A 19,184-nucleotide genomic window follows, 5' to 3' on the forward strand; every position below is an offset into this window, starting at 1 on the left:
GAATCTGGAGGCCCCAGAGGTACCCACTTCTCCCTTATGGTTTCCAGGCTGTTCTTACTGCGCCCCCCCCCCCCTTTTTTTTTTTTTTTTGCTCCAGAGTGAAGATGTCTGGCTAGAAGCAGCCAGGTTACAGCCTGGGGACACAGCCAAGGCTGTGGTGGCACAAGCTGTCCGTCATCTCCCACAGTCTGTTAGGATTTACATTAGAGCAGCAGAGCTAGAAACAGACATTCGAGCCAAGAAGCGTGTTCTTCGGAAAGGTAAGCTCCCTTGGAGATACTCCCTCAGACTGCACCTTGAATGTGTTTTTCTTGCTTTCTGGTGTTTTGTTTTCTTGGAGAGCAGCTTTGCTTCTCCTTTGCTCAGGCTTTTTGTGAGAGTAGTTAAGAAGCTGGTGATGTTGTCTAGGCCTTTTTCCTGGGCTGGTTGCCTCTGCCCTTGACCCTTCTGTAAGGGTGACTCTAGTAGGGGAGTTCTCACACTGATTGGAGGTCACATTCCTACCTTTCTGTAGTATGTGAGTCACTGTCCTCCCAGTTTTCCTTATTCATAATACAGGGACAGCTTGGATTCCAGCCTGCTGCTGCGGCTCTGGAGGCTAGATAAGATGGCCATAGGAAGAAGTGTACTCAGCCAGGCCCTTTGACATGATCTAAGGTGTGTCTACAGGGTAGTATACCCATTGGTGTAAGTCTGAGCTCACTGATGGTCACACCTGAGTATGTGGTCATTGAATTTCTTCTTGTACTGATTGGACTGCACCTCACAACACCTGTAAGACAATAATACATGCTATCCATTCATGGTCAACTAAAACACAGTTTTGTTTTGTTTTTTAAAGATTTCCAGGCAGTGGTAGCACATGCTTTAATCCCAGCATTCAGGAGGCAGAGACAGGTGGATCTCTGAGTTCGAGGCTAGCCTGGTCTAGTCTACAGAGCAAGTTCCAGGACAGTCAGGGCTACACAGAGAAACCCTGTATCAGAAACAAAAAAAAAAAAAAAAAAAATTTGTGTGTGTGTGTGTGTGTGTGTGTGTGTGTGTGTGTGTGTGTATATGTGCACATATGTATACAAGAGTCCCCAGAGGCCAGAAAAGGGCATCAGATCCCCTGGAGCTGGAGTTATAGGCAGTTGAGAGCCACCTTACAGGGGTACTGGGAACTGAACTTGGGTCCTCTGGAAGAGTAGCAAGCACTGTTTGAGTCATCTCAAAGAAGATAGAGCATTTATAGGCAGTTTGTGTATTGTTTGTTACCATAATTCATAAAAGTGTTGTTTTTTCTGTACCAGATCTTGTTGTAAGTGCTGCTTTTGAACATGGCTTCAGAACAGAAGCTGGTCAGAGGGGTGTTGTACAAAAAATTGTGCAGGTGGTATATTTGGCATGAGCACCCTGGTCTGACTCAGTCAGATCTGTTTGTAGAGTCAAAGCATTTATAGCAAGAGCTTTCCACTCTTCTTTTTCAGTATGTGTTTGAGTAGAGATAGAGTGTATAAGCTAAGTCTCATAGGCTGATAGGGCTGTGGGCTCTTGAGTTGAACACAGGTTCTCTTTGCTTGTTACCTGCTCTTTGGTTCCTCTGATCAGGTGATCTTGCATGCCTGATGTGTTTTCTCTGCCAGATCAGGTTTTCTGCATGTAGGTCAACTACCCATTCAATGCTCAGAACCAGTCCCTTATAATGCAAATAGGAGCAGAAAGTTAGCACCTGTCTTGATTTGTATAATAGGAATCAGTACTTTACTTCTTTCAGCCCAGAAAATAGTTCTTTAATGAAAGGCACACTGAGCTTTGGCTAATTGGCATTACTAATTTAGGGAAGCACTGCTTAAACCCCCCTGCCACAGTGTGATAAATGGTCTTGAGTGTTTTTGTGGCCACTCCCTGTTCACCACCACATTGTCTGGGGTTCATTTCCAGTTGACTTGGATTCTGGGGAGTGTGATCATGGATCATGGGGAGTGGTAGCCTGGCTGTGCAGGGTGGAGGGATTATTTCTAAGGCTCTTCAGGCCTGTCAGGGAGAGGCCTCCTGCTTTGTTCTCCATCAGAGATAATGCTAAGATGATTGCTATTGCTTCCTGATTCTAGGTCTGACCTGTCCTTCCCTTAGAGAGTTTCTAGAAACAGCATTCTTTTTTCTGGGTGTCTGGGGCAGAGCCTGGAGCTGCTGCACTGAGTAGTTGGTAAGCACTTGGAAGACAGGCGCTGCTGGAAGATCCTGGCTTTCAGATGGAGATAGCAGTTACTTCCTCCAGTGCCTTAGGCTTCCTGGGGCTTGACAGGTTATATTTCTAGAAGTTGTGGGTCACATTTGGGCAGAACTGACAGCCTCTTTCTTGTTTAGAGAAATGAAATTTTAGTGCTGTTCTGAAACCAGAGGAAGTAGAGTGACTTAGGGCTTGACCTCTGAGGTCTTCAGTATCTTCGCTGTAGAAGGGAAAAGGGATCTCATGACTAGGGAGGTGATTTGTCTGTAAGCCTGCAGGTTAGGTGGTGTCTCCAGTGACTAGAACACCCTGGAGAACTCAGGCCATCATAGGCTGTTTGCTCTCAGCTTTCCTTATAATAATTTGATTATGTACTTAGAGTACTTTGTCACTTTGCTATTAACATGGACATTTGAAAATGGGAGTTATTTTTTGACATTGGCACTAAATGCTTTGGCCTTTAAAGTATAGCAGTCTCCAGTGGTCATCCCTAACATGTCTGAGAGCACAGGGACTCAGGGTACCAGTTTTCTCTCTTCAGGATCCATGGCCACAGGGAGAGTCCATCTGCTGGATAGACTTGTCTTCCTTTTAGCTATATCAGTGCTCAGCATTTTTAGGCTTGTGTTGGCTCCTTGGGCTGCCTGTGCTGTGAGTTGGATTCAACACTTATTGGCTACCAGTAGTACCAATTGAGTGGACCCTGGGGATCCTGCCCTTCCTTTCTTTCTTTTTTCTTTTTTCAAAACATGGTCTGTGTAGCCTTGGCTGTCTTGGAACTCACTCTGTAGACCAGGCTGGCCTCAACTCACAGAGATTCGCCTGCCTCTGCCTTCCAAGTGCTGGGATTAAAGGCCTGTACCACTACTGCCCAGCATGATCCTACTCTTCTTGTGTGAGGTTGGTGACTCTGTAAGTATAGTCCCACCCAGGTAGCCTGTGTTCCAGAAATGGAATTTTGAGGTACACAATGGTACAGGAAGAAATAGTACCATCACTACCACTACTACTATGTGTACACAGAGAGCAAATGCTAACTATGTCCCATACTGGAGATAGGATTTTTTTTTTTTCTCTCTCTGTTGTGCAGGTATCTAGGATAAGCTCTTTACCTGGATGAGTGATTCAGTGACCTAGACTAGACCCTTTAAGGACTGGATCTCCAGCTGGTGGTTTTGCTTCTTTTGACTGTAGTCTCATTAACTTATGTTTTAAGGCAGGGACATGTAGCCAAAGCTGGTCTCAAATGCATGATCTTTTTGTTTTTGCCTTCTAGGTTCTGCATACAGGTATGTGGTATCATGCCAGCCTCTCCTGTTAGCTTTATACTTGCAAATAAAAGCACTAAATTAAGACTCAAGACCCTCTGACCTATAAAATGGTTTCCCCAGAGTATAGTGGCAACTTGATTGTCCCATGGGAGTCAGGGTTGGTCTCACAACTTGATTGAATTGTTCTGCCTTTGGATTAGGCCTCTTGATGGCAAGGTTTGGAGAAGTAAAAGTAGGACATAAAGCCTTTGAGATCTGCTCAGACAGTACTGCACATTTAGAGACCCATGTGTTCTGCTGTATAGGTTTGTATATATACATGGTGATGCTTCATGGAAGGTTGAGGCCTTGGGTTATAAGGGCCTTTTGTCTTTTGGTACTCTTTTTTTTTTTTTTTTGTTTTTGTTTTTGTTTTTTGAGACAGGATTTCTATGTGTAGCTTTGCACCTTTCCTGGAACTCACTCTGTAGCCCAGGCTGGCCTCGAACTCACAGAGATCTCCTGTCTCTGCCTCCCGAGTGCTGGGATTAAAGGTGTGTGCCACCACCGCCCGGTGTCTTTTGGTACTCTTAAGAGCTTGGGAAATATCTACCTATTCTGCCAGGCCACTGTGTGGACTAAAGTGAGGAATAGAAGGCTTGTCCTGCATGAATATGTGTTTCTTTATTTTCTGATTATCAGTTAACTCAAGTGAATTTAATCTTAGGTCAAGGCTTTTTCCTTATCAGTCAGTCCTGTGGTCCTAAGGCTTTTCTAGAGCTGTGAATGTGCTCCTAGGGTAGCAGGCAAGTCATTAGCCTCTAGTTGTGGGAAGTTTCTGCCTGTGGTTTACTGGTATCTATGCTGTACCTGCCTTTGCTCCACTCCATCTTTTCTGTGCTATTTCCAACTTGATGAAGCCACTGTATCTGCCTCCTCTTGAGGCATGGTTAGGTAATGCTCAGTTCATGGAGAAGCAGGCTGTTTGAGGTCTTAGCTGGTGCTGGTTCACTGCGGGGATCATCTTCCTCAGTAGGAGAGCAGATATGGCAGGAGAGCACACCTTTCTTCTGTAAGGTTGGGCTAGTACAGTCTGAAAGCCTTCCTGAGGATTGGCACACTTTGTTTTGGTGGTGTTGGGTCTGTGGGGTCAGAAGAACCTAGACCTGATGCTGAGTTGTATGTTCCTTTAGATTTTACTATGCAGCAAAACCTAGCAGGCAGGAGGGTGCCCCTGGGAGTCCAGGTGCTGAGATTAGATATTAACTTCCAGTAGGTACTATAAGAGCAGCATTAATTTGTTGTGGAAATTCACTTTGCCAATGACCTTGGAGTATCTGGCCCAGTGGAGGTGTGGAGCTCTCTCTCTCTCTCTCACTCTTGTGTGCTTCTCCCCATGATCAGAGACCAGACGGACAAAACAGAAGGACTTCTGCAACTAAATCTACCTTATCCTGTATCTGTGAGTCTGTTTTCCCATAGCACTCATTAATAAATTGATATATATTCATATATACACCCTTTTAGTTCTTTTTTCATTGGTTTCATCATGGAAGGGAAGTTCCAATGTGTCCCAGACTGTGGGACCCTGTAAGATTCCCCCAAGGGTGGGCCCTTTGGGTTTGTAAGGAATGTCTTCCATTTTTCTGGCCTGTATATCTCAAGTATGTGATGCTCCTGCTTACAAGTTCCAGTCAGCATAGTGATGTCCACCAAAGGTTTGGTCTGTATGCAATGGAGCAGCTGGTCCTGCTTGGCTCTATGAGAAGGAAAAAAAAACATTACAGAGTCTGTTTGCCCTGCTGGGGGAACAAAGCCCTCACACACAGGAGGTTAGTTCTGCCACTGTTGAGTAGGCTGAGCTACTCAACAGGCCACACTGGTTTTGTGTAGCTCCCCCAGATAGTATATCTTGTGCCAATTTCATGTGAGTTTTTTGGGTCTGCATGTTCTACAACATTAATCCTTGGGTCTATTTTCAGCAAAGTTGACCTGTGCGCTTACAGGAAATCAGATCCTATGGGGACTGTTTGGGAATCACTGTAGTGTCTCAAGAATAGAGTTTTATTCCATTTTGTCAGTTCCAAGCAGTCATCATCAACCCCATAGGAAGCTGACTAGAGGCTTGGTTTTGACCTAATTGCCAAGTTCCTGAGGCCCCCTGTACCCTCATACTACAGATCTCTGGGTCATCTGCTCTGTTTTTTGCTTTTTGGTGAACCAGGGTCTGAAGAAAGGATCCTGATGCTCAAAACAAGCCTGGGAGCACCTGGGCTGCATGATGTTACAGCTCTCCTGAGTTGTCTCCCTTCCCTAAAGTTATTCCAACTTTTTTTGAGGATGAGCTGAAGTGTGGCAAAGCCATGCAGTGTGCTTTGTTAACATTCATCCTGCCAGCTGCACAGAGCAGTTGCTATTTTCTTTTCCATGATTTCTTTTTACTCTCATAGCCTGCTCAGTAGGTCCTTCCTTCGAGTAATTACTTCTTGAATGCAGCTTGAGTTCTGTTTTTTAGGGTTTTTTTTTTACATTTATTTATTTTTTTAATGTGTGTGTGTGTGTGTGTGTGTGTGTGTGTGTGAGAGAGAGAGAGAGAGAGAGAGAGAGAGAGAGAGAGAGAGAGAGAGAGAGAGGAGGGAGAGGAAGAGAGTTGGGGGGGGGAGGGAGAGAGAGGAGAGAGAGATAGTGGTTTACTGACTGAGCTAGCCAGGCTGGTTTGTTTCAACATATCCTGAAATCTAAGTCTGGATAATAAGAGTCCTTCCCTTAACACCATTTCAGAGTTGTTTTTTTTTAATGGTTGATTGACTGGTGAACTGGTAGCCAATGAACTGATAGTTACAGCCTCAGAGGGACGGCTTATGAACACTGACCATTTTTGAGAAAACACTCAGGCAAAACACAAGGTCATTTTCAATATCGGTTTACAAAGTATTAGGAGGTACTTGAGAACATCTCAGGGAGATGGTGTTACAGTAGTCGAATAGTGCTTAGTCCATGAAGTCCATCTGTGAGATGAGCTCGGATCCATTTTTTCTCCCCATGGACCATACTGGGATTGGTCAGCAGACTGCAGTGATGACCTTAGATTGTGACAGCTCTCTTCAGAGACTTAGCAGGGCCTGTTGCTTAGGCCTCCTTATCACCGTTCATCTGGCCTCTGTTTCGTGATACCATAGGCTCTAATCCCTTAAGACTGTGAGACGATGCCGTTTTCATCTTGAGAGAAAGCATAGCCATGGAGCAGGTTCTGTTGTAGGGACTCAGAGTGATACAGATTGACATGGTCCTTCTTAAAGATATTTTTGAGCCGCTGTGCCCTCTCCATGTCACGGCCTGGCTAGCTCAGTCAGTAGAGAAATGAGACTCTTAATCTCAGGGTCATGGGTTTGAGGCCCATGTTGGGCACTAGATATTGTAGATAATCCACAGATTATTGATAAAGGAACTATTTATTAAAAAACTATTTATTAAAAAATTATCTTGAGGAGAACAACTCACTAATCAGGATAAGGCAAATCCATCACAGAGTCCTGGAAAGGTTGATGGATGGTCCCATGCTGCTTCTGCCACCTGAGTCAGTCCCCACTGTCCAAGCCCATGAGGGAGAGAACAGAAGGCTTATGTATGTATGTGTCCCTCAGGTCTGTATGTATGTGTCCCTCAGGTCTTCAGCTAGTGCAGAGGCCATGCCCCAGGGGCTAGTACCTCAAGGCCATAGGTGGAACAGGTACCCACTACATGGTGGTATGATGGCATGCATTTGGAGATCAGAAGACAAATTGCAGGAGTTGGTTCTTTCTTTCTGCCTTGTGAGTCCCTGGAATCGAACTCAGGTTTTCAGGATTGGTGGGACACACACTTACCCACTGAGCCATCTTGCTAGCTCCTGTAGCTTGTTTGTTAACGCTAATTTCCAAATGTTCAGGAAAGACAGATGATATATATTGCTCATTTCAGCTTCTGCTTCAACAGGTATAGCTACTATCTCCACCCACTTTCAACCCCTGTAAAGCAATCCCATGCTTCTCATGCTGTTTTTTGTTTTGTTTGTTTGTTTGTCTTTTAAGACATACCCCTGGCCATCCTGGAACTTGCCTTGTAGACCAAGTTAGCCTTGAACTTAGAGATCTGCCTGTCTCTGCCTCCCAAGTGCTGGGATTATAAGTGTGCATCACCACTGACTGGCTCCCTCATTCTGTACTTAACATGTTTCTTTAAATGTACAGACATTTTTTTCCCTTTTTTCTTTCTATTTGTGGCCTTAGAAAATTATATGTGTGTGTGGTGTGTGTGTGTGTGTGTGTGTGTGTGTGTGTGTGTGTGTGTGTACCACACTGTACATGTGGAGGTTAGAGGACAACTTGCAGGAGTTGATTCTCTCTTAATTATCCATCCCAGGGATTGAACTCGTTTTCAGGCTTGGTGGCAGGTACCTTTACTTGTTAAGCAGCACTTTTGTGGCTCTTTGAGACAGGGTCTCACTGTCTATCCCTAGCTGGCCTGGAACTTACTGTATAGCTCAGAGTAGCCTTGTACTTAAGGTGATCCTTTTGTCTCTACCTTCTGAGTGCTGAGATTACAGGAGCACAACTCTACTGGCTTTGTGGACACAGGTGGCTTTTTGTTTTTGTTTCTTGTTTCCCTGCCACATCTAAATAAATAATTATTTAACAATAGTGTCTTAACTGTTAGAGGTCTATAGTGTTCACATATAGTTTTCTCAGTTGTCATTTCAGCATACCATATATACATATCTGTATATGCATGCACGGTCAGTGTACATTAAGGTTAAACAGAGTTTGATATGTTGCCATTTGGTTATTTTATCATTAAGGTTCTTGAAGGAGGTAGGTTAATTCTGTTTCGGTTCCATGCACTGTTGTCATGAAGTCCTCTGTTTCCTAAGTTGTTTTATAATTGGAAGGTGTATCTGGAGGCTCTGTTAGAATCAAGTGGGGTTTTTTTGTTTTGTTTTTAAAAATTAAAAAAATATGTGTATGAGTGTTTTGCCCACATGTATATCTCTGTATCATGTGTATGCCTGGTGCCCACAGAGGCCAGAAGAGGATGATCCCCTGGGGCTAGAGTTAGAGAAGGTTGTCCAGCTGCCATGTGGGTGCTGGGAACCAAAACCTGGTCCTGTCAAAGAGCAGTCAATGCTCTTTACTTATTTTTATTTTATGTGTATGGGTGTTTAACCTGCATGTGTGTTTATGTACCACATGTATGCCTGGTGCCTTTGGAGGCTATAAGAGGGAGTTGGATCCCCTGAAACTGGAATTACAAATGATTGTGAGCCACCATACCAATGCTGGGAATTGAACCCAAGGTCTCTGGAAGTAGGACAAATACTCAGTACTCTTTTTTTGTTTGTTTGTTTGTTTGTTTTTGTTTTCCGAGACAGCGTTTCTCTGTGTAGCTCCACACCTTTCCTGGAACTCGAACTCCCTGTTCTCCTCCTGCCTCTGCCTCCTGAGTGCTGAGATTAAAGGAGCCCAGAAAGGGACAAGTACGCTTAACCTCTAAGCCATCTCTCCATCCCCCGAAGTCAGTGCTCTTAATCACTGAGCCATCTTTCTAGCCCCAAAGATTTATTTTTATTTATTTACTTTTATTTTACTGTATGTATGTCTATGTGCCACATGCATGCAGTATCCTCAGAAGCCAGAGGAGAGCATCAGATGCCCCTAGAACTGGAGTTAAAAGACAGTTGTGAGCCACCTTGTAGGTGCTGGGAACTGTATCTGTATCCTCTGCAAGAGCAGCAAGTGCTCTTAACTACTGAGCCATTTTCCGGCTCTTTATATTTGCTTTTTGAGACAGAGTCTCACTACATAGCCCTGGTAATTTCGTTATAAACCAAGTTGGCCTTGAACTCACAGAGATCCCCTCTGCCTCTCAAGTGCTAGGATTAAAGTTATATATCATCATGACCAGCTTTTTTCTTTTTTCTTTGTGTGTGTGTGTGTGTGTGTGTGTGTGTGTGTGTGTGTGTGTGTGTGAGAGAGAGAGAGAGAGAGAGAGAGAGAGAGAGAGAGAGAGAGAGAGAGAGAGCGCTGAGCGCGTGTGCTCTCTCTGCTCTCCATTGTAAGGTGAGATTCAGCAGTGGCTGAAGGGCCTTTGTGGAATTCTATCTGGAGCAGAAGTAGGTGCCCCCCACCCCCAATCATTGGGAGTGATATTTGTGGTGTTACAATTCTGTTACTCTTTCTGTTGTTCTTACCAGTATTATTTTAAAGAGAACTTTCTTATATCAAAATTTAGTTACTTTGATTTTCAGTAAGTACTTGATTTATTATGTTTTTTTTCCTGCTTCCAGAATAACAAGCTGCTCTCCAGCATTAATGAGATTTATTTACTTAAGATTGACTTTTTTTCATAATGCTAGGTATTAAATCCGGGATCTCATATGTGTTAGTCAAGTACTTTGCTACTGAGCTACAGCCATCTCCAACTTTTAACATTTTAAATCTTTTTTAAAGAGGCATTGTCTCACTTAGCCAGGTTAATCTCAATTCTGTTATTTGGTTTAATCTAGAATCTTCCTGTCTCAGCTTCACAAGTAGCTAGGTCTATGGGTGTTCATCACTGTACCTGGCTCATGTATGTTTGAACACATTTGTGTGTGGGTGGGTGGGGGTGGGGGTGGGGGTGGGGGTGGGGGTGATACTGGTGTTGATTCCAAGGTTTCAAATATGTGAGCAAATACTTTATCCATGAGCTACATTGTAGTTTTTTTAGTGGTCTCCTTCATCCACAGTTTCACTTGAGTTTCAGTTTCCCACATTCAACCACTACATGAAAACTAATAGAAAATTGTAGAAATAATTAGGGTATGGGGACACATCCCATCCTGTGAAAGGTAGAGACAAGAGGATCAGGAGTTTAAGGTAGCTAGAGTTTTCCTGCCTTGCCCACAGTCAGGACAAATCTCTGTCACCCGCCAGTCCCACAGCCGCTCAGACCCAACCAAGTAAACACAGAGACTTATATTGCTTACAAACTGTATGGCCGTGGCAGGCTTCTTGCTAACTGTTCTTATAGCTTAAATTAATCCTTTTCCATAAATCTATACCTTGCCACGTGGCTTGTGGCTTACCAGCGTCTTCACATGCTACTTGTCATGGCGGCAGCTGGCCTCCGCCTTCCTGTTTTCTCTGCTCTCCTCTCTGTTAGTCCCGCCTATACTTCCTGCCTGGCCACTGGCCAATCAGTGTTTTATTTATTGACCAATCAGAGCAATTTGACATACAGACCATCCCACAGCAATCCTTGACTGCATATAGACATTGTTGGTTATACAGTCAAGTTTGAGGGTATATGAGGTCCTGGGGCTTGCAGGAGTAAGCTCACACACCAAAAACTTGCAGACTGCAGAAATAAGTCATTCACAAGTTTAAGTCACATTTATATTCTGGGAATATGGTGAAACTGCCAACCTGCCAAGAACCTGGACTGTCTCTGTGGAGTGTCAATACTACCTGTGATGCATCTGGCCAATGAATGAGTCTCAGTTATCTAATGATAAAACATATATATGCACACATTCATAGATTCTAGTACTCTACAGAGTATCCCATCATTGTTCTGTAGGAGTCCCTTCCAAGTTTGCTTGTGACTTTTTCTTCTTTTTTGAAGTTTCAGGTATTCTTAAGGAAAAACATAATCAGGAGGTCTTTTTGACACTGGCCATTTAGAATATATTTTTAGTAAACTATATATGGATTTTAGGTATACAGTTTGATTGATGTCTTAATGAGTACATGCCTCTGTAACCCATGTAACATTGCCTTCAACCTAGATAACTTGTCATTCCCCTTATATGGCCTGTTCTCTTGCAGTTGTTCTGACTTCTTTAAGACTAGTTCATCTTGTTCTCAAATTTCAGTAGAGCCATATAGTATTATTGATGTGACAAGTCCTACTGATACAACTTCAGTGACCTTTGACTGTTCCTTTCTTTCTGTCTTTCTGTCTGCCACAACATCAAAGGACCCAGAAAATGGGCATGTTTGTAGCCCTTGATTATCACTGTGGGGGCTTATCTTACCCAACTGGCAGTGTCCTCCTGACACAAATCTCTTGTTATTTGATCTTTCCCAGCCCTTGAGCATGTTCCAAACTCTGTTCGATTGTGGAAAGCAGCCGTTGAGCTCGAAGAGCCTGAAGATGCTAGAATCATGTTGAGCCGAGCAGTGGAGTGCTGTCCCACCAGCGTGGAGGTGAGTCTGCCAGGCTCAGACCCACCACCCCATTGTAAGCCAAGTCCAGTGCCTGAGACTGCTATATGTATGCTGCTTACTTAAGCTACCATTCCTGGCATTAGAGGGCCTTGTGAAACCCAGAATGGTATTCTACAATAGTTGCTAAGTAAGGTAACAGGTGGCTTCAGTTAGTCAGGGTTTCTCTGTGTAGCTTTGGAGCCTGTCCTGGAACTCACTCTGTAGACCAAAGCTGGCCTCGTACTCACAGAGATCCACATGCCTCTGCCTCCCAAGTGTGGAATTAAATGCTAGGACTCTTTTTTTTTCTTAATGCTAGGACTCTTAATCAGAGGTTCTAAGCACTGTGCCAGACTTGATGGCAGGTGCTAGGGTAAAAGGTGAGCAGGATGGGTTCACAGACAGTTGTGTGATGATGCTTAGCCCTCTGGAATTCTTATGCCCCCAAACTACTGACTACAACATTCCACCCTTAAAATGTGCAGACTATTTTAGTTTCAATGTGAATGTGTGCCCACTCCCCACCCCCCCAAAAAGGAGTCCCATCAACCTTTTGTGATAACCAGTGTCAGAAGCACAACTGAACAGTTGGTGTAGTGAAAAGGGCTCCTGAGAACGATCATAGGCTCTGTTTAAGCTTGGGAACTTTCTCAAAGCACTTTGTAGAAGTGCTGTAGGTCAGTGACACTGGCTTGCCATCCAGCCTGGAAGATACCAGTTGGTGCCACCAGTGTTCAACACACTTCTCCTTTTTTTCTTATGTCTTTTTTGTGTAGCTTTGGCTTGCTTTGGCAAGGCTGGAAACTTATGAAAATGCTCGCAAGGTCTTAAATAAAGCACGTGAGAACATTCCTACAGACCGGCACATCTGGATCACAGCTGCCAAGCTTGAGGAGGCCAATGGGAACACTCAGATGGTGGAGAAGATCATTGACCGAGCCATCACCTCCCTGCGGGCCAATGGTGTGGAGATCAACCGGGAACAGTGGATCCAGGCAAGCTGTTGCTCAGTGTTCTAAATACAGAGTCAGTTAGGCTTTGGTGTTGCATACATGTACCAGCACTCAGGAAGCTAAGGCAGGAGGATTGCAAGTTTAAGGACAGCCTGAGTAGGCTACGTGGCAGGGCTCTGTCTTGAATGAGTGATAAGTAAATATAATTTTTTTTCATTTTTATTTTATGTATATAGATGTTTGACTGCATGCATATCTGTGCTCCAAAAGAGGAGCTAGATAAGCTGCTGTGTAGGTGCTAGGAAATGAAATCAGATCCTCTAAAAGAGGAGCCGGTTCCTTTTTTTTTTTTGAGACAGGGTTTCTCTGTGTAGTTTTGGAACTTTTCCTGGAACTCACCCTGTAGCCCAGGCTGGCCTTGAACTCACAGAGATCTGACTGCCTCTGCCTTCCATGTGCTGGGATTAAAGGTGTGCGCCACCACCACTTGGCTCAGAGGAGTCAGTTCTTAACCACTGACCATCTCTCCCTCTCTTACAGATGATTTTTGTGTGTTGAGATCTCACATAAGATATAGGGTGTCACTGGAGCTTCCCCACACTGGTAGAAGAAACAGGATTGTTGTGACTTTTCTCCATATGCTGTCACTTTTGATGGACCCAATACCCTGAGTTGTCTTGGGGTGAATGCAGATATAGATGACTAGCATTTTTTTGCTAGTTGTCTTAAGAGTTACTATTGCTGTGATAAAACACCATGACCAAAAGACCTTGGAGGAAGGTTTTATTTAATTTACACTTCCACATCATTGTTCATCATCAAAAGAAGTCAGGGAACTCAGATAAGGCAGGAGCTGATGCCAAGGCCATGAAGGGTTTCTGGGTTGCTTACTGTCTTGTTCCTTAGGGTTTGCTCAGCCTGATTTCTTATAGAACCCAGAACCACCAGTCCAGGGATGACTGGGCTGGGTCTTCCCCTATAAATCACTAATTAAGAAAATGCCTTACAGGCCTGCCTACAACCCAGTCTTACGGAGGCATTTTTTTTTCTTTTTCTTTCTTTTTTGCTTCTTTTCTGAGAAGTCCTGGCTGTCCTGGATCTCACTCTGTAGACCAGGCTGGCCTCAACTCACAGAGATCCGCCTGCTTTCGACTCTCAAGTGCTGGGATTAAAAGCGTGTACCACCACCACTGCCCAGCTAGAAACCTTTTCTTTTCTCTTTTCTTCCTTCCTTCCATCCTTCCTTCCTCTTTCCTGGAACTTACTCACAGAGATCTACCTGCCTCTGCCTCCCAAGTGCTGGGATTAAAGGTGTGCACCACCATCACCACCACCACCACCAGGCTAGAAGCATTTTCTTAACTGAGGTTCCCTCCTCCCAGATGACTTTAGCTTGGTCGTAAAACTAGCCAGCACACTAGGAAACAAAATGTGACTTCCTGGGTCCAGCCTCTCATGTCTTTTGTTTATTAAACTGTGTTGTCATTTTTGTTAATCTGTTGACCACTGTGTTTGAGGTTTTTAATATCTGTGTTTCCCCTTCTACCTTGAAGATTTTCTATAACTGTGTGTGTGTGTGTGTGTGTATGTCCATTTGCTACTTTTTTAAGCTTTTTTTGTGACTAGAAAACCTTTATTTTACCAGGCATGGTGGTTTAGGAAGCAAGAGTACCTGATTTAGGCCACTTTACCCTATATAGTGAGTTCTAGGCCAGCCAGGGCTACCTAGTAAGACCTTTTCTCAAAAAAAAATTTTTTTTTTAATTTTGATTTTCTTTCTGTCTTATAAAGAAATGTGTGCGTGCTGGGCGGTGGTGGCACACGCCTTTAATCCCAGCACTTGGGAGGCAAAGCCAGGTGGATCTCTGTGAGGTCAAGGCCAGCCTGGTCTACAGAACGAGATCTAGGACAGGCACCAAAACTACACAGAAAAACCCTGTCTTGAAAACACCCAAAAAAAAAAAGTATGCACGCACGTGTGTGTGTGTGTGTGTGTGTGTGTGTGTGTGTGTGTGTGCACGCGCGCGCCAGTGCTTGGGTGACAGCCCTTACCTTTGACCTTGGAAAGGTCTCATTGTTTGCCCCTGCACTGTGTAATCTAGGCAGCTAGCCTTTGAACTTTTTGAAGATTGTCCCCTCTTTGCCTCCTCTTTGGGTACAGTAGTGATGAGATTACAGATATATGTTTGCCGGATATAAAATCCTAGGTTGATGCTGTTTTCTTCTAGTACTTCCAATACACACATACCACTGCCTTCTCACATCTGCACTACTCTGTCAATACTGTTGTCTTTTGTCGAGTCCGCCTTGACCAGCAAGGAAGACGCGACGCCAGGCTCTTCTCTAAGCAGTTTATTCAGGAACCTTGAACAATCTTCTGACCCCGGGGAAAGCCATCTTCTCTCGCGCGCTCTCGCTCTCTCTCTCTCTCTCTCTCTCTCACAGCCACTCCCTGGGAAAGTCAGCCCACGCCTTTATAGCCACTGGGCAATCAACCCCGTGGTGCCACGTGGACAATGCCGCTAGGGTCAGACATAGGCAAGCAAGCCAGATTAGGTCCAGGTGTGCAGAAGCAAGCCAGATCCTAGCCTTAGCCAAATAAGGAGCATCTGCCATCGGGAAGGCAGAAACCAGACGCCGCGCCATCTTTGAGGCACGGCCGTGCACGGCTCTCTACAGCTCCCCCTTTATTGTTTTAAGCAGCAGGCAAGAGCAGAGGTCTAATCTCTGCCAAAATACAACTTGGACATTGTACTGGTGTTAGTCCAGGTGTCATCCACCCAGAGAACACTTGACCCGTCCGATACCCTTTTTTGCAGAAGTGGGAATTAGGGCATCAACCCACATGCAATTAGACTTGCTCTTCTTGGGTTTTGCAATACAGCTAGACCCAAGTGCAGTGCACTAGCCTCGCATCCTGTGTGATCAAGCTTTTTTTTTTTTTTTTTTTTTTTTGGTTTTTCGAGACAGGGTTTCTCTGTGTAGCTTTGCGCCTCTCCTGGAACTCACTTGGTAGCCCAGGCTGGCCTCGAACTCACAGAGATCCGCCTGGCTCTGCCTCCCGAGTGCTGGGATTAAAGGCGTGCGCCACTACCGCCCGGCTGCGATCAAGCTTTTAGTGCGGCCAGCCAGGCCTGGGGAGACTGTCCAGCTTCTATGGCTGTAAAGGCTTGGATAATCGTGGCTGCATTGCGTTGCTGAGAAACCCTTAAATGAACAATGCACCACAGGCACATCAGGGAGACAAGTACCAGTAGGCCTGCCAGGGCACCTAATCCCGCCCACTCCTTTAAAAAGGTGATAGGCCAGGTGCACATGGGTGGAGTTGACCGCAATGATCTCATTGCGCAGGATCTGGGTTCTGCTCCTGCAGCAAGTCAACTCAAAAATAAAGCAATACACTAGAATATGATGTTATGGGTAAAGAGTATGGCCAGGCTTTTATAAGAGCCCAGAGTAGTCGATCATCAGCTGCTCCCGCTGGCACGCTGGTCAGAATCAGGGCTATCAGGATCAGGCACATCAGCTTCCGGGGTGTCATCACGTCTCTCCGTCTGAGGGGCCTGTCGCACCAATCGTTCAGGTACCCAGATAGGGTCTAGCCGGTCCTGTGGGAAAACACAAACAGAACCTCCCGCCCATGTCAGCACGGGATCGGGGCCATGCCGGCTACCCGTGAGAATATCTTTCCACTTCACCATGCCCTTCATAGGGCTGTATGGATTAAGACCTCTTATGGTGGTGGAGGATCTTCCTATCAATAAACCCACCGTGCCTGGCTTCAATCGCTGTTAGCTCAGGTTTTTCTGTGTTGCATTGATTTTCCACAGATCTCAGCTGCGGAGGCCTTGTTGTACTGGTTCTGGCATCCACCATTCTTAGTTTCTTAGCGGCTTTTGGAGCTTTTGAAAACCGCTCAGACTGCCTGCTTTGCAATCTCCTAGGACACTAACTCTGTATCTCAGGCTCTTTCACCACATACATTAAGCTTAGATTCACAATCAACATTTACACCTTTTGAAACTATAGAACTACTTTAGCAAATATATTTCTTATTACTTCTTATATACTTCTTATCTTATTTCTTATTTAAATTTTCACTTACAACTAACATCTTTACTTCTTACAAGCTTATTACTACATGTCTTAAGACTACCTTAGATACTTCTTGCAAGCTTATATTCTTAAAGGAACTCTATCACATATAACATTAACATCTATTTATCTATGCTTCTTAAGGAAACTGTAGAACTACATTAGCATATATTTCTTATTCACTTATATTCATCTTATATTCATTCTATCTTCTTACTTAAACTTGCATTTACAACTAGCATCTTTACTTCTTACAAGCTTGTTCTTTTATATATCTATTACATTTATATTATACTTATTTACTTACAGCTCTATTTTCACACTTATATTCATAATAACTATTAAGCAAACTCTACAGGGCTACCATTAGCATGTATCTAACTTTGAAAGATTTTTAACAAGACAGAATTTTTCATCTTTTTCTACTTCTTACTCTTAATTATTATCACTATCTCTATTAGATTCTCTTAACTAGACAGGAAGTACGTACATCATTTCTAAAGTTTGGAGTTTATAGTCAGCTTTGTTATAAAGCACTGGGATTTAGTGAGTGTTGTTAATAGAATTGTGATAGTTGTTGCTAGGGGACTGTAACATTCTTGGGATGACACCACACTCCAAAGTTGCCAGTTCTCTCAGCCGTTCTGGACGGCATCGATGCACTGTCAGCGGTAAACGGTTTTTAACTAGAGGCTGTCCCTTCACCCAAATTCATAGTAGTTCCCCTAAGTGCTTGAATTCAGACAAACGTTTCTATTACAACAGTACTTTTGGTTTGCTCTACCAAAAAACTTCACGCTGAGGGTGAAATTACCGTATTTAGCTGCTGTAAGCTCTTCACCAAATACCGCACAGCTATTAGGTGATATAAAGTATTTTTCCAAAGGAGCTAGTAAAGCCAAAAGCGGCACAGCTCCGAACTCTATTTCCTCACTGTTTGCATTAACCAGTGACAAAACCTCAGAAACATTGATCAAGCCACTTTCCTTCTGGTTTCTTTATAGAAACGTCATTGGAGCTAACCTTTCTTAGTTCCACGCTCCTTACCAGACGCTCCGGTAAACACCGAGCTTCATTCTCCTCTTGTGAAAAAACACAAACATGTCCTCAACCCCATATTAACACAGGATCGGGACCCTTCCATAATCCCGAGCAGGGATCTTTCCATTTCGCATTACCCTCAGCTAAAGGACCAGGAAGATTGGAGTGAGCTCTAATATGGCCCACAAAGCATGGCAGCTTTCTTTTGTGAAATAGCGTCTTTAATTTGTTGAAACATTTTGACTTGGTTGTTGTTAGTTCCAATATTTTCACCAAAACTTGCTATTCAAAGGAGTCAAGAACATAGATGTTCTTTCATGAAAGATATCCTTCATTAGCTTACTCTGAGAAAAAGCATTTTCAGGATTTAGTATTTATTTCATTAGCTTTAACTGCTGATGTTATTAGCAGCTGTGATATTTAGCATTGATTTTTTTATAAGGAACTTTCAGGTGAAGCAACTCTTTTGTAAGACAGCTAGATTTTCTGAAGTTTGTTTCCCATCTATAAAGCAGTCATTTCTTTTTGAATGCCTGTTTCTTATCCTCTTAATTAGATTTGCAAAGGAATCACTCATTGCAGGCTGTTTGTTCAAGAGGTAAATAATTTTTAATTTCAACATAATTTTTTTCATATCTAAGACAACGTTCAGTGTATAAACTGCTTTCCCTTGTTTTAAGGATTTTAAAGTGGCTTGTTTGCTCTTAAAGGTAGCTTTTTGTCATCCAACTACCGTAAAAAGTTTGCACATCTATTAGGGTAAATAAGGCATTTTACCAAGGAGCCCCAAACCGCGAAGCACCTAGTTCCGTATCCTTTCAATTTTTCATTGGAACTGACACTTAAACTTAGACGATTTTCCTCCTTATTCTTTTAAAAGCTGTATTTTAAGTTTACCATGAACGTATTTTCGAGCTGACAAGTGTTTCAGGGCAATGTCGCCATCTTTAGCAGAAAAACTACCTTTCCCAGAATGCATTTCCCTTATATCAGTCCATAATATCAGTCCCTCAAATCATTTCCCTTATATCAGTCATTTCCCATAGTTCTTTTCGGGTCTGAGAGTCAACTGGTTCTCTTTTACCAGACTTGCTTACACATTCTTGCCCGGGAGGTTTGAACAAAGTTTTTTGCTTTTGCAATGGGAGATTTAAACAAGCATTTTACATTTTCAATTATGGCACATTGGGAGGTTTCTGGTCTCTCAGCTGGCTTCAACAGGTGTCTCTCCTTCATTTGACTCGGCCCCCGAATCAGAACTGCACCTGCCTCATTAGCGTGCGTTGAGGTGGGCAATTTCTGATAGCAACTTTCCTTGGGGCTTGTGTTTGTTTTAGCCAGTCAGTGAAAAACAAGATTATTTACAACAGCTTTTCCATAGCTCTTTCAGAGAGATTTTCTCCCACGG

General features: G+C 43.7%; 1 protein-coding gene across 1 annotated transcript in view; it reads left to right on the forward strand.

Moving 5' to 3' along the window:
* The window catches only part of Prpf6 (pre-mRNA processing factor 6), a 94,651-nt gene that overhangs the window by 38,735 nt on the left and 36,732 nt on the right, over window positions 1–19,184 (forward strand). The window contains exons 9-11 of the mRNA XM_059262173.1: window positions 98–260; window positions 11,569–11,687; window positions 12,464–12,682. Of these exons, the coding sequence (XP_059118156.1) occupies window positions 98–260; window positions 11,569–11,687; window positions 12,464–12,682 (501 nt within the window). The remainder of the gene's footprint in view (window positions 1–97; window positions 261–11,568; window positions 11,688–12,463; window positions 12,683–19,184) is intronic.

This window comes from Peromyscus eremicus, chromosome 4, assembly GCF_949786415.1.
Source record: "Peromyscus eremicus chromosome 4, PerEre_H2_v1, whole genome shotgun sequence".
Taxonomy (NCBI): Eukaryota; Metazoa; Chordata; class Mammalia; order Rodentia; family Cricetidae; genus Peromyscus; species Peromyscus eremicus.